Source organism: Phoenix dactylifera, chromosome 11 (assembly GCF_009389715.1).
Source record: "Phoenix dactylifera cultivar Barhee BC4 chromosome 11, palm_55x_up_171113_PBpolish2nd_filt_p, whole genome shotgun sequence".
NCBI lineage: Eukaryota > Viridiplantae > Streptophyta > Magnoliopsida > Arecales > Arecaceae > Phoenix > Phoenix dactylifera.
In genome coordinates, this window is record NC_052402.1 from 9,590,929 (window position 1) to 9,605,990 (window position 15,062).

The 15,062-nt window shown below is 38.3% G+C and overlaps 2 protein-coding genes across 3 annotated transcripts; one reads left to right on the forward strand and one right to left on the reverse strand.

The window, feature by feature from the left end:
* The first annotated feature begins 729 nt into the window (after positions 1–729).
* Positions 730–4,977, forward strand: LOC103703298 (transmembrane protein 87B-like). The gene is made up of 5 exons (XM_008786111.4): positions 730–1,133; positions 2,068–2,998; positions 3,206–3,301; positions 3,688–3,824; positions 4,534–4,977. Exons 1-5 carry the CDS (start codon positions 901–903, stop codon positions 4,718–4,720), a joined length of 1,584 nt encoding a protein of 527 aa, XP_008784333.2. The 5' UTR covers positions 730–900; the 3' UTR covers positions 4,721–4,977.
* Positions 4,978–6,206: 1,229 nt separating this feature from the next.
* LOC103703299 lies at positions 6,207–13,787 on the reverse strand. 2 transcript variants are annotated; one of them, XM_039131525.1, is made up of 4 exons: positions 13,519–13,628; positions 12,342–12,566; positions 6,852–6,973; positions 6,270–6,761 (listed from the first exon to the last, which is right to left on the reverse strand). In XM_039131525.1, exons 2-4 carry the CDS (start codon positions 12,412–12,414, stop codon positions 6,438–6,440), a joined length of 519 nt encoding a protein of 172 aa, XP_038987453.1. In that variant the 5' UTR covers positions 12,415–12,566; positions 13,519–13,628; the 3' UTR covers positions 6,270–6,437. The 2 variants fall into 2 exon arrangements, with proteins under 2 accessions (XP_008784334.2, XP_038987453.1); XM_008786112.4 differs by lacking the exon at positions 12,342–12,566 and having other exon boundaries at positions 6,207–6,761; positions 13,519–13,787.
* Between the last annotated feature and the right edge of the window lie 1,275 nt (positions 13,788–15,062).

Below are 15,062 nucleotides of genomic sequence, written 5' to 3' on the forward strand. Positions count from 1 at the left end.
ATTTATTTCTATACTCTTATAAAATACTGTTTTTGCACAAATACTCTCTTCTAACACTGTTAATAAAAACTATATTTATTTTAATTAAAAATAAAATAAATTATTTTTTTGTTTTCTATCGCATTCATCTTATAAATATTTCTTTTTGCGCATCTATCCATTAAGAGTATTTCAATCATTTTAATTTGAAATCATTATTTTTTTAACGGCGTTAGATAGCGGAGGTACATATGCAAAAATAAGGATAAAAAAATGGTAGAATAGCAAAAACAAGTGTTTTATGAGGCTATACATGCAAATATCAATTTTGGAAGCGTATTCATGCAAAATTCAATATTTAGAAGGATATTCATGCAAAAAGTCCTTTTTTTTTTTCCTTCCTGCAACCTAAAGATTGGAATTTGGGCTAGAATTTAGATATATTTTTAGAAGATGCACGTTAGATGGGCCAACAATTTCAATTCCTACAGAATTTTCAGTTTAATTTTATAGAAATATCCACACTCTCTAATATAGAGATTCGAACTTAGGAATAACACTAAAATAAAAAATTTCTAATTACAATAATAAAACTATTATTATTATTATTATTATTATTATTATTATTATTATTATTATTATTATTTGTAGTAGTAAATGTAACGGAATATCTGATACTAGGGTGACGGCCGTTATTGTAAACCATGGACATAACCTTTTTGTTTGGTTAAACTCGCTGACCCCCTCGTCCTGGTCGCCTGATGAAGACACCCAACCCCGACATCTTTCTTCCACTCTTCCTTTGAACCACTATTTCTAGTCATAGCTCTAGTCCAGATCCAGCTCTCACTTCCTTCTTCTTCCTCCCTTGGATCAAGAAAACTTTCTCTTACGTGCGCTCTCGCTCTCTTCGACGATCCGATGGCGCGCTTCGATCCCCCAACCTCCCCTTCGTCTCCTCTCCGTCTCGTTATCTATGGCCACTTACTTGTTCTCTTCTTTTGCTTTGGCGATGCCTCGGTTCACGACTACACGGGGGAGAAGTTCGCGGCCAAAGGCAACGCCTTTGTCCTCCACGGTGGCAGCGAAGGCCTCTACGCCTCCGTCCCCAGCCCCAACGCCACCGCCGCCGGAAATGGCGACTCCTTCATCCGGTAATCCCTCGTGCCACTGCTCATCCGTCTTGCATTGTGATCCCTTTACCAGATCTGGCAGTTTTATTGACGCGTGGTCCTTGGAAATCTAGGTTTTTGTGGAGGGTTAGGGTGTTTCTGTTGTGGAATTGGGGAGGGAATTGGAACTGTCGGTGTTGAGATCCAGTGCGAGGTGGTGTGGTTGGATCTGACAGCTGGGTCGTAGATCTAGATGCAAGTGGTTTGGTTCGTTTCTGTGTGAAAGATTTGGACTTTATTCTGATATGGACTGAGTGAATCCAGGCCTTAAAACACCTTTTTTCTGCTTCTGATTCTTGCTAATTGATATCCTTGTGAATTAATGATCTTGTTGTTGGTGAAGTGTTCAAATCTGCCATGCCACTGGGTTCTCTGGGCCCTGGTTAGGTGAAAGGTGATGTTTTTTTTCCCTGAGGGCTTGATGTCCTAATTAAAGTTCAAGCTTAACATCAAATCAGGGAAAGCATAGGGGATCTAGTTAATATTTGTAGAACGAAAGGGACATTAAGAGTTTGGGCACGCCTAGAACCTTCTGGTGTTATAGGGCCTCCTTGAAGATGTTACATGGAAATAGGTTCTGCCTGATTCATCTGAACTTATTGACTAAAACTTTTCGGCTGAAACTGATCAAAAGCCGATATGATTTCTGGACCAGTTTGAGTCTGGTTTGGTTGAAACCTTTTAAACCTAAAGCTAAATGAAGAAGGTTTCAAGCAAGAACATTTGAGGCTTGTATTTGTGAACTCAAATGGAGAAAATGATAACTGTAGTAGCTGCAAGTACTGATTATCTAAAAACTGAAGGTTAAAAAAAAACTAAGAACTTACATAGCATGTTTAACTTCTGCAGTATCTAATTTCATCAGGTCCCTCTTCATCATATTTTCTTGTTATAATTTTATCCCTCGTGATGCCAGGTTTGAAAAGATCACTTTCAGAAGGACGGAGAAAGCTGTTGCAGCCAGTAAAGACACTGATTCGGGGAAGGTGCAAGCCATAGTTTTTGAGATAGATGATCGAGAGTCAATTGGTGGGTCAGCATATGGTGGTCAGAGAGCTATTTGCTGCACCCGTGATCTCGCAAAATTAGGTGTGTGCACTCAAGGTGCGGTCATTTACCGCCCCTCCACCCAGAACCCTGAGTGGCCGCAAGTGCTTGTTGCTTCTTTCAATGGAAAGGATCCTGTTGCAACATTACAATCCCAAACTATAACCATCCCCAGACCTGGGATGTATAACCTGTACTTCATATATTGTGATCCTGCACTTGATGGACTGGTCATTGAAGGAAAGACCGTGTGGAAAAATCCAACCGGCTACCTACCAGGAAGGATGGCCCCTCTCATGAATTTCTATGGATTCATGTCACTTGCTTTTGTCATTCTTGGAATCTTTTGGTTCTCTCAGTATGCAAGATTTTGGAGAGAGATCCTTCCACTTCAGAACTGCATAACACTTGTTATTACATTGGGCATGTTTGAAATGGCATTATGGTATTTTGAGTATGCAGAGTTCAATGAAACTGGAGTCCGACCAAAGGGGATCACATTTTGGGCTGTAACATTTGGTGCAGTTAAAAGAACAGTCTCACGTATCATCATCCTTGTTGTTGCTATGGGGTTTGGTGTTGTCAGGCCTACTCTGGGTGGTCTCACTTCCAAAGTGCTTATGCTTGGAGCAACTTTTCTTCTAGCTTCTGAAGTTCTTGAATTGGTAGAGAATGTTGGGGCTGTAAGTGATCTTTCTGGAAAAGCAAGGTTGTTCCTGGTTCTTCCAGTGGCAGTTTTGGATGCTTTCTTCATTCTTTGGATATTCACTTCTCTCTCCAAAACACTGGACAAACTCCAGGTGTATGCTCGCTTGATATTGCCTTAATGGTTGTTTATTCTTTAAAACAAACCTTTATCTCTTTGCACTGCTGTTAAGATACCTTTGTTTTTGCTCTGCGCCATATTTCTTCAAACTAATTTACATTTTTTTGACATAGACATTAATTCTCAAAATCATGGAGTGTAATTTCTTGACCACTACTGGTATGTCTTTGATGGATGACAGGCAAGACGGTTGATGGCTAAGCTAGACATCTACAGAAAATTCACAAATGCATTGGCTGTTGCTGTTATTTTATCTGTAGGTTGGATTGGCTATGAGGTAATACTCATCTATCACGTGTCATAATAAAGACAGGGCAGAATACTATAGAAATTGATGCACTATCTAATATTCATTACCAAGTAGCAGTATTTTATAAACTTATACATCCGAGTCCAACTGCAAGCTAAGGTGGTGCTAAATCACTTATTCTTTGAAATTAGAGGCTTCCTATGTACTATTTTTTGGGATTAAGTTCAGAACGCTTTGGTATCTCTTACATCCTGCGGTTGGGTATCCAGACTCCAGAGGCACCCCTTTTGTTTTCGCACATTTGAAAGCCTGCTATATTATTTTCCTGTTACTTTGTAGATGGTCATCCTTCGTTTTGAGCTTAAGTCCTGTGTTGCATTTTCAGCCATGATGAGGTAGTTATCTTCCTGCAGCTTTATTTCAAGTCTACTGATGTCTACAACGAGCGTTGGCAAAGTGCTTGGATCATTCCTGCCTTTTGGCAGGTTCTCTCCTTCTCCCTTCTCTGTGTGATCTGTGCTCTCTGGGCACCCTCTCAGAACTCAATGAGGTAAAGACCTGGAACCTAGTGTTCCTATAATTTGGTTTTCCTCCAAACTAATTTTTTTCCCTTCTAGTCCTTCTAGTCTTTAATTGAGAAAACCTTTTTAGTGCATGCTTCTTTGCATATCATCTGGACACATTCTGAAGAGTATCTCGAATACTCTTTTGTAATTTCGTACTATGTATTGCTATGGATATACAATATAGTTAGAATGTCATTGCTGCTCTCTCTTGTGATCATGTAATAGCTGATCGGTAATGCAGCAATCTGCAGTTTATATTAAATTGGCTGGATCTTTCTCTGAACAGCATCTTACAAGCAGGATAGACCTGCTTATGCATTTAGTTTGCTGGGTGGTTTAACAAAGTTGAATGTTTAGATCATATTTCTTATTTCTTTAATTCAGGAATATATTTTATTTTTTATCTAAAAATAGGCAGACAAATTGATACTCATTTTGATTCTTTTTCTACATACATTGAATCTGTGAAACTGCTTTAAACCTCTGTGCAAAAAGACTTCTTCCTGCTTTATTGTTGATACCCCCTAAATTTAGTGAGCATCCAGGAAATCAATATCAGAAGTATGCTTTTCAGATGTTGCTTGCACTATTATAAGCAAGTCAAATACTGAAAGTAATGGCTGAGAATCTCATATAAGGTTTATTTTTATGTAATTGCTGTGCTAATTTATGACTGTGCACTCTTGCACTCAGGTATGCTTACTCAGATGATGCAAGTGAAGACTTTGAACGTGAGGATACCCTTTCACTAATAAAGCCAAAGCCTATTCCTTCTAAGGATGGTTGGAGTTCTTCAGCTTCACCAGATGCCAAAGCTCCGCTGAACATCAACACTACCACCTCACACAATGGGGACATGGAAGAAGATAAACGAGAATAATCATCTACTTGATTGAGCTGACCAGTGCATTCTGGTACAGAAAATTGAATCAGGGATGATACATGTACTATTTTCTGCTGTTGAGGAGAAACTAGCATCTGATGGTGTATTTTTTTTTTACTTTCTTTATTTATTCTTATTTTCTTGTGGTCCCAGTTCATTGTATTGCATTCTCATGCCATAAGACTCTCAAATTTAGGAATTAGTTAATACCAGAATTTATGAAATTTGTCACAGATTTTGTGGTTGCAGTCTCAGTTGTGCAGTAACTTGTGGTGGGATTCTTGTAGGTGTTGAGATAGAATAAAAAAAAAATTGCAACAGTTCAGGCGTCTGTTAGTGCAGTTTTCTCTGATTTTATGGGTTTTCAAGTTGCAAGACTGCAAGCTATCGTCAAATGCTCCCAAGTATGAATTTAGTTTATCCGCGATTGATATGATATACTATGTTCCAAAACGTCCTTGTGTTAAAGGAATGCTGGGCTTATAGTGTTTTTGTGCTCTTCTGTTCAGTTAGAAATTACTATATGTAACATCGATGATCAAAAGGAGCCAAGGATGCAAAACTAGAAGTTTACCATTTGAAATATGAATTTCAGCTAATATGTAGTTCTGATTAGCCCGGAATGTAAAATAAATTTGGATAACTAAAATAAATATTAGAATATGAATATAATGCTGCTGTTTTTCACTTATTATATCCTAAGACGGTCAGAAAAAAATGTTTTAAGCTTTTGTGGATGTAAATTTTGAAGAAAGAAGAAATTCTGACAATAAATAGTAAAACTCTGGGTTTCAAAGGTTGTGCTTCAGAAGATCACTTCATGGAGAGTCCATGTTAAACTTTAGTTGTAACAGATCATAACTTATTAGCTGGTTCGCTTGCTTTTAGGTCGATCCACTCTTTCTTGGTGCATTATCTCACCTTTAAGAATCTTGATGGAATTAAAGGTTGATAAATATTTGTTATACAAACCTAGGTACCTGGTCGGTATACCAATTGCTTTCATCATTTGTATCTATTTAGCATCATCGGGCTACATTTAATCGTCCCCCAAGGAGCTAAAATTTTAATATTGGTAAATATATTTCAAAAATTGGAATTATCAGTTTTTCTAAGAAAAGGTATGATGTCAAGGTCCTTTGATTCCTTTTACTATTTTTTTTTTTCATGTACCCCATTTGTAGACCGAGAGTAAATTGTAGAATGTCAAGGCCGGACAGTTGACTAAGGTGACATTTAGGAACTAGTTGAAGGAGAATGCTATAGAAAGTTAGAATTTTTCTTCGCCCTGTATATATACACATATATAAAAAATTCACCCTGTAAATTGAATTATATGGATTCTAGGTCAACGTGCTCCTTGTTTCCAACCCATGGATCAAGTAGAGCTGAAAGAGATTGCTGCAAGGATCTAAAAGACACTAACTTAACTTTGCTTAATGTTGATAAAATTGGAAGTAAACAAGGGAAACCGCTCTAAAACAGTTAAATCCTGGGTGTATTTACTGAAAATTCTCAATCAGAACTCCTCATTTTGCAGAGGAATATAATTTATAAAGGAAGTATTCAAGCCACTGTGGCCACTTAATACACAGTCCATCTATTGTACTGGAAAAAGTCATTTCATCTTGAAGCAAATTGTTGCCGCAACTTATATAGCTGATACAGATTATTGTAACTGAACGACAAAAATAAACTCATGCAAAGGTTTTCTTCAGCTAGGAAGGATAAGGTAGTTGAGGATCGATTCAGCATGGGGAGCAAGGGCCTTCAGCTCATGCCTTGTGGCTAACTCGAAATCCTCAAACTGAAAGGCAGGGGCACAGGTACACCCAACCAGAGAATAATGCAGCTCAGGGTCCCTTTTCGGAGCTTCGACAAGAAAACTGCCATCAGATGCAAAGGACTCAACATCCAAGGTTGGGAATGAACCAAACCACACCTTTGGTGGCACAGTGTACTGCGGTCGGTGGCCAGCATCTAGATCTGGGCCAAGGACGGTCAGTTCGGTGTGGCCATCTTCATGTAGCTCAAACACCTGGTTGAAATTGAGATCAATGAGCCATAAAGCATAAATCAGCATGTGTGTATCATGCAGTTTTAAGTGCGCAGAACTCAGTTTCCAAACCGTGAGAGGCTCTCCCATGTAAAAGTGCCAAGTTTCAGAGCAAGGGATGCGATGGAGGCTTGATACACTTCCCGATGGCAGCATGTAGTAGATAGCTGTGCTTACTGGACGATCAATCTTATCTGCAAAAGCTTCAGTTAGAAGCTAATATACTCAAATAATCAATATCAAAAAGAAATATGCTGTTGCCCAATGAATGAGGACTTACTCCCCTACACCACTTGTTCGTCATAAGAGATACGTCTGCAGTTGCTGCCAGTCTTTTGAATTCCTAAGGCTAGATCAAGATTCTATTGGAGTTTGATCAAGGGTGGATGGCAACCTAAAGGGAAAACAAATTCTGAAAGTGGAAAGCAAAAGCAATGACTCCAAAATGATTTGGCTACTTGGGCGCAACCTTCTTTCACCTTTGAACAATAATACACCATCCAATTCAGCTAGAAACAGTAAAATAGGCAATTATATGTACAGACTTTTGTTGAATTGCCCTGTAAATGGTATAAATTGTTCTGCTAATGTCTAATCTTAAAGAGTCGTTACTTTGACCGTAAAACATTATATGGCAATGAGGAATTCTCAAACTAAACTCTGCAAATGTGCTGTTCCTACTTACCAGTGAAAAGCTGTTACTTGCCAAAAGCATGGTTATATTGTAAGTTCTGGTTCAAGCTTCTAACTAGTAACCTGTGTTTTGCATGTGTTCGAGTTAACTCCTGTGTTTTACAAATGACTAGGTTAATTTGGAGTAAGTTGACATATTTCATTTTTCAGTATATCTTTTTTTATATCAATAGTTTTTTCCAACCAATTGAAAATGCTCAGGTACTTCAAATTTTAAAAAAACATGTAGGATATTAAGGCAAATGAGAGAGAGAATCCAGGAAAGTTCCATGGGCCACAATGAGATTTACAAAAGGGAGAATTTTTGAAGTCATTTATCTGCAGGAATTTCACTGATCGCGTTATGAATCGTTCTGTTTCAGGCCAGTTGCAATTCTGCTGGTAACAAGTCTCATAAATATGCACGTTTGCTAAACCCATCTTCTTGTATATCCATCAATAAAATCCTTTGCATTGACAATTACTTACCACCTATTTTATGACTCCCTTAAAAGCATACTAGAAAAGAATTTGACCAGGGTACTGGAATTCTGACTGATACGGCAAAAATGATATCAGTAAAACATCATAGCAGGGATGCAAGTGGACTGGGCCAGGGCCAGGGTTATCCATTTCTTCTAATAGGGCCAGCTCGATGACCCAGCCGGAACAATGTGAAATGTTGATCAAAGGTTGGCCCATTTGCATCCCTAACTTCGAGTAGATCTATATGATGTGGGGAGAAGTTATTATCGAAGTATGCCCATAATTGTCAATTCCATCACTAGAAAGTGAAGGAAACGTGCCTTAAAGTCTAAACGTAGATGATTAGATGAAGCAGAAGGCTTAATTTCGCTGGATGAAGACGAAGGACCAAGTAGTTTGCCAGCCTATAATTATTAAAACTTGAAAGAGTTTAAGAGTGAAGGAACAGTCAGACATGCAACTAAGATGACAGATTAATAAATTAGGGAAGACAAGACAACAACGCAAGTGATTAAATGAGCCCCTTATGCATTAAGTTGTGGGCATCCTTGATTAGAATGATTTGCAAATCCAAAATTACTTATGTGGTCAAGGGAATTCAATTTATGATATGATGAGGAATATGAAAACACACGCCCGGGAGACCTTTCTACAATGTATATTTGATATAGAGAATGGAAGGGGTGACATGTTGCAAGTAAAGGCAATATAAATTATGCCAAAAGTAGCCAGAAAGTTCATAGCTCGAAAGGGTTTGATGTACTGAAGTTGTTGGGACAAAAGTGGCTTCACCAGAGCCACTGGAAATTTCAAAGGACGACAATATTTAAGCTTGTTCTGTTTGCTAAATTTGTCCATTAAGCTGAGAAATTGCAGGCCTGGGAACAGATACTGGAAGGTTCCTGGAGGCAACCTTAGCCCAATAATATTAACATGGGAAGTCTATGTGTGTTCTTTATTTTTCATCATCTAACACATTTGTTTGTGTGACATGCAGATTTTACCATAGAAGGTACCAAAGGAAGCCAGAGAAGGAAGGAGCTTTGGAACCAAAAGTTCGGGCATAGTGGAATAAGATAGACAAGCATAGTATTCTAGCTATAATTGGGTATTAAAAAGGAAAAAGAAACACTAAATAAAGGAACAAGCAGGGCTATAAGTGGATTGGGTTGGATCAAGGATTAGCACATAACACATATATAGGGGGTGACTATTTTGTTCCCAGGGAACAACCAGCTTGGTTGTTCCTACCTATAGATGACAAGAATACCACCATGTATTGCACTAGATGAACGTACTTGCACAAGGTAGTTTTGTCATTTGATAGGTGCAATCAATGCACTAAGAAGTGAAACAGTCAATGCAGAAAAGTGCATTAGTTGCATCTGACAAATGATCAAAATACCCCCATGCGTGTACAGATATCTAATATAGGGCATGGGGGTCCTTTTGTCCCCATATATATATGTGTATGTTTGTGGGGATGTCAGTCCTCCAGTCTATTTGATTGTAAATTAGTGACCATAAGCTTCTCGAACGAATTAAATATCAATTAGCTTATGCTTCAACATAGATTACCAACAAAGAAGCCATAAATCATAGCAGCTGTTCATTCTAATAAGCTGACTACGATCAACAACAGCCACATCCCTTGTGCAGTGGTGCACTCAAATGATTTTCCAAGTTCATATTTTGAAAAAGAAAAATTCTACAAAAACCTACCATTTGAAATTACAAAATGACTAGGTAGTCTAGATTAGCACCTCTTTTAGATTCTTTCATTCACAAAGCACAAACTGGATTCATAAGGGGCAGAACTATCTTGGATAATTTCTTATGTCCTCATGAAATCCAGCACTACCATTGAAGGACAAAAAATGGAGGAATATTATGCAAATTGGACTTTGAAAAAACATTCAGAAGCTAAATTGGAACTTTATCTTCTCAGTGTTTGAGAACAGAGGCTTTTCATCCCAGTCAGCACTCTGGAACAACCCAATCATTACTTCAAGCAAGGTTGCTGTCCTTGTTAGTGGACAAGCTGCAAATTGGATATCATGTGGAAGAGGCATTTGTTAAGTGGATCCTCTATCCCCATTCCTCTTTAATCTACCACTGGATGTTCTTACAAGGATCCTCTAGGCACCAAGGATTGATCAAAGAAATAGATCCTTTGGGTACAGCAGAAGGAATTACTAGCCTACAGTAAGCGGACTACACCCTTTTTATTCTGTGAGCCTAATGAGGAGAAACTTTTATCTGCGAAGGTTATTCTATACAACATTGCATTGCTCTCAGGACTGAAGATAAATTTTCATAAAAGCTCTAATCTATCTTGATGAATACCAGCAAGAAGCACAGAATTCTCATTGATGCTTAACTGCAAGTTAGATCAACTCCCTGTCAAATATTTGGGGCTTCCCCTAAGCAATAAAAACTGAAAAAAAAAAAGACCAATGGCAGCATATCATTGAAAGAGCAGATAAAAGATAGGCAAGCTTGAAAGAGAAGTTACTATCCATTGCCGGAAGAATTTCTCTTATCAAAGCTGTGCTTACTGTTAACTAATCTGCCGATTCATTTCATGTCTAACTTCAAACTTCCAGCTTGAGTAATTAAGAAAATAGACAGTAGTCAGGTTTTGGGAGGCCAACTGAATTAATAACTTGCCCCTGTCCAATATTTCCAACTCATATCAGGCAGTAGTCAAGCCATTCACACCTACTGCTGACCAATGGAATAGAGGAAGAAACATCTGGTTATATCATTTAGAGGGCCCCTAATTACGTGAAGAGCGGTCGCAAATGTGAGACATATTGATCTCTACCAGAGCTGGTTTGGGAACTGACACACTTTTCTGGAAATTATCCAAAGACCGCAGGAAGATAGTGAAAAGTTTGTATGGTTTCCTAAACTTTGGAAGATTGGCATGTGCCTCTACCATTCACTATGGAAAAGTGCAGCTCTGGAAAAGTATGAATTTTCATGTCGTTAGAAATAAAGAATAGGTTGCATACTGATGAAGTTTTAGCCAGGAAAGGATGGAAAATTAGCAACAGTTGTTGTTTCTGTAGTAGGAATACTGAGACAATCAATCATATTCCTCTACACTGCCCATTGACTAAAAGCCTATGGATGCAGATTAAGAATCTATTGGAAGTTCAAAAGGGTTCCACCTTCAGTGCTTTCATTATGGACAATTTGGAGAAAAAAGAGGAATAGGAAATGATGCCGGTATGCTTGGGATAAATTGGCACTAGTATTGTGTCGAGTTTAAGGAATCAAAGGAATAGCAGAATCTTCTTGCAGAAGTCTAGAACTTCTGAAGTTGTCGCATGGAAGGGATTTTTGAAGATTGGGGCAGCCTTGGAAGCTCTAAAGCCAAGGACGCTCAATCCTTACTGAGGCAGCGATAAGGGTGGAGAGCAATTTGATAGCCAGGATTATACTTCAAAGATCAACACATAAATAGAAGCAAACTAGATTGAAGAACCCTTCGTTTGGTCCTTTCTCTCCAAGAAATTTCATCAATATGTCAAAAAGCTACCTTGTATGATGCCTTATATATATATATATATATATATATAGGTCATGACCCCTAACCTTAATTTGGGTCTTAAACCTAGTACAAAATCATACTTCCAATAGGACTCAATACTAAGGAAACACACTAGAATCATTCTACTACAAATATAGAAATCTGGCCATCTCCAATGGAAAATTTAAAGGAAAATCAGGAGACAACCTTTGAATCCTATTCGATCACATGTTCTCTCATGAAATGGAAATAAAATCAAATATTTGCTTATCAGATTCTTCACCCATGAATCTGCTTGCTCCTGCGAAACTTGGCATGGTCCAACTAGTCATAGTACTTACTGCTGCATCATGTGTTGCATCACTTACTGTGTAATGTTTTATCTCCTATTCGATCTTGATTGCTTCATCAGCATTTTGTATCTTCCTTTCTACTCTTGTAAATATTTTCTCAATAAAATTTGATAGGTTTAGTCCCTCCCTTTCAATTAAAAGAACAAAAAGAAAATCGAAAAAACATGATGAAATAGAGAGAGTCCATATCAGAATATCTTGCTGTATTTGGTAATGAAGAAAACTGAGAAAAGGAATCAAGCTATGACCCAAAAATAAGAAACTAGGGAATATCTGAGGCATGGAACTTAGCAAAGAAGTTAATGGAAAAACAATAGGAATGAGAATTTGACCAACTGGGTTTTGCTATAGAGAAGCCTTTGGATGTCTCTAAGTAGAATCATCCTTCAGAGTTAGGTTTGAGATCTCAAAGAGTTGCAACATGTTGACTATTTTGGACTTTGCTCCAAATAGTGGCTTTGAGAGGGACCTATTTGCAAAATGACATTTCATTATATAAAAGGTACATGTTACCTGTTTCCCGTGGGATGAAGGGCTTTGTTTTGTTTTTAGGTTGAAAGGGTTTTTCAGCCGCCGCCGCTCCCATCTTCTTCCTCTCATGCGCTCTCGGTCTCCTGGCAACATCTGACTTGGTTTCCCTTCTGTCTTCACTCGCTGGAGGCGTTCTTCCTTCTTCCCTTCTTCAGCCGTGGCTTCTTCCTGTGGCTTCCCTGTTTCCGTGAGCCCCTTTCTTCTTTGCTGTTCACAGAAATTGCAACAAGGGAAGGTATGGTTTTGATACTCATTTGATCTACCATTGGAGCCGTAGAAAGGTTGATTTGCATACTACACTTTTGATCTATCATTGTGGCTGCAGAAGGGTGATCCGATCAGGTTGTTTCTTGCTTTATATTTGGTTTTATATTGCCTCCTATTGTGATCATTTGGCAGTCCATATTTTGGGCTCTTATGTATCTATGCTTGTACCCTATTGGGAAGATTGATATAGTGGATTGTTCCTCCTCCCCGTGGATGTAGGCACTTGCTGCCGAACCACGTAAATTTGGTGTCTTTGTGCTTATCTGTTCATGCCTGTGATGTGTTTGATGGAATGCCTGAATAAGACCAATTGTTAATTGGTAAGCCGGATACAGTGAGTTTTGTGCCCATTAATCCCAACACAACATCTAAGACCTTACGTGAATCACACACACACGCGCGCACACACACACAGACACACACACACACACACACACACACAGAGAGAGAGAGAGAGAGAGAGAGAGAGAGAGAGAGAGAGAGAGAGAGAGAGAGAGAGAGAGAGAGAGAGAGAGAGTTCGATAAGAATTGAAGGGCAGAAGCAAGATCTTGATTAAATGATGAAAAAGACTTGAGGGACTGAAATCAAAATAAAAGGGAACATCCAAACCACTAAGAAATGGTTTCAATCCAAGCAAAGTTTAAATCGTAATCTTGATTGTAAATCTTCAGTCAGTCAATAGAGCGAATATTTGCGGCAACCAAAGAATACCAACAAAGAAGCTAACAAAAATTAGCAGCAAAATCAAAACCCGACAACAACCATATGAGCAAATTTAAGTGTAACTTCAAGCTCGGATGACATTTTGCACAAAAATACAGTAATCGGCAAGATGAAGGACCAAGCCAAAGAGAAGAATCAAATAGAGAGGACCAATATCAGAAGCCTTACACTGGGTTGGGAGCTGAGATTTGGAGAGGGTGATGGAGTAGTCCCTGAAAGTCTCGGAGAAGAAACCCCCTTCAGGGTTAGGCTTCAGATCGAACAGAGCTGCCACCTCCGAGGCCCGCTTTGCCGTTGAACCCATCCCACCAATCTCCGCACTCCCTGAGAGAGAGAGAGAGAGAGAGAGAGAGTGGGAGAACAAAACTCTCAGAGAGAGAAAAAAAATCCAATATTCCAAGATCTCGGTGCCCGACAAGAATCCTAAGGAAAATGCCTCGCGTAACCGTTGACCCGGTTTCCAGCGACGGGCAGGGATAAAATGGCCAATAAAGCCCTTCATGCAGGGGTCGCTGTCGGCCCGGGTCAAACAAATCTTGTAATTGAAACCCACATATTTTGGTCAAAATCTGATCTCTTTATTAAACATCTAACCCAGACTTGATGCACATAATCTAAATAATAAAAAAATTGGATCAAGTTAAACCGATCAAACAAACAGGTTAAACAAGTTATCCGGATTATTGGATTTGGATCTGATCTAATTATTAAATAGGTTAAAGCCAGTTAAACATATCATAGGTCTAAACTTGAAATCTAGCCGGTTTAGTAGATGGGTTTAGACAAGTCAACTGGTTTATGATCTAAACTTCTATATACTAAATTTGAACCTAATTAAACTGTCACCTTTATCTTCATGAACCATCTGCACATCGTAAAATGCACAAAAAATCTAGTTTGGTGCCCTTTCTAGGTACCCTAAGGGGGTAGGCCAAGTAGTATGTAAAGAAGTTTTTTCACTCAAATTAAAAACTAATTTTAGCAATTTTTCTCTACCATATCATTTTCATGTTTTTGATTTTTAAATTACTTACACTAGGAACTAATATTGGTGGTTGGAGTGGGCCAGCCCAGGCCTAAGAAGAACCAGTCTGGCCTGAAATTAATTAACAAAATGCTGCCATTCACAATGAGTTCGCAGTTTTCCAATTTACCCTTGGTACAATTATTTTATAAACACCTGCATAAGTAGGTTGGATATATAATTATGGGCGAACATTGAATTCACTCCTCCTACACTCCTCACTTATTGTTTGCTATCTTGACTAATGATGACTTTGATAGCTAAGCAAAATTCATTAATCTCACTCCTAATCTAGAATAAGTTTGAGATTTTGGATGTCGAGCTATTTCTAGAACCTTAATTGCTAGGCTCACTAACTCTGATTAGATTTTGGAGAAAAAGAAAATGGGGATTATTTGAAGGGGGAGATTGTTAATAGCTGGTATAATGTAGATAAAAAATAGAAAAAGGTGTTTATTAGTTAAGTAGGAGGCTTTCGAGGGGGACTGTAGTTATTTTTTTTTATTGTAAATGATATCTCGAGTAGTAAGGAGGGAGGCTTGACCTAGCCTTAGGATAAATAATGAAAAAATTGTTGACAGTGTGGGGTAGGGTTAGTGACAAATGCTATAGAAAAAAATATATATTTATTTTTTTATCAAAATTATTGAGGCTGATTAGATATAGGTATGTTATTTACCAAGCAAAA

Bases quoted from the DNA above. Each gene is read 5' to 3' on its own strand.
- LOC103703298 (XM_008786111.4), top strand. From the start codon at position 901: ATGGCGCGCTTCGATCCCCCAACCTCCCCTTCGTCTCCTCTCCGTCTC. The intron at 3,302-3,687 runs GTAATACTCATC...ATCTTCCTGCAG, and splicing joins TAGGTTGGATTGGCTATGAG to CTTTATTTCAAGTCTACTGA. The intron at 3,825-4,533 runs GTAAAGACCTGG...TCTTGCACTCAG, and splicing joins CCCTCTCAGAACTCAATGAG to GTATGCTTACTCAGATGATG.
- LOC103703299 (XM_008786112.4), bottom strand. From the start codon at position 13,654: ATGGGTTCAACGGCAAAGCGGGCCTCGGAGGTGGCAGCTCTGTTCGAT. The intron at 6,974-13,518 runs GTAAGGCTTCTG...AAGCTTTTGCAG, and splicing joins ATCTCAGCTCCCAACCCAGT to ATAAGATTGATCGTCCAGTA. The intron at 6,762-6,851 runs GTTTGGAAACTG...AATTTCAACCAG, and splicing joins ACATGGGAGAGCCTCTCACG to GTGTTTGAGCTACATGAAGA.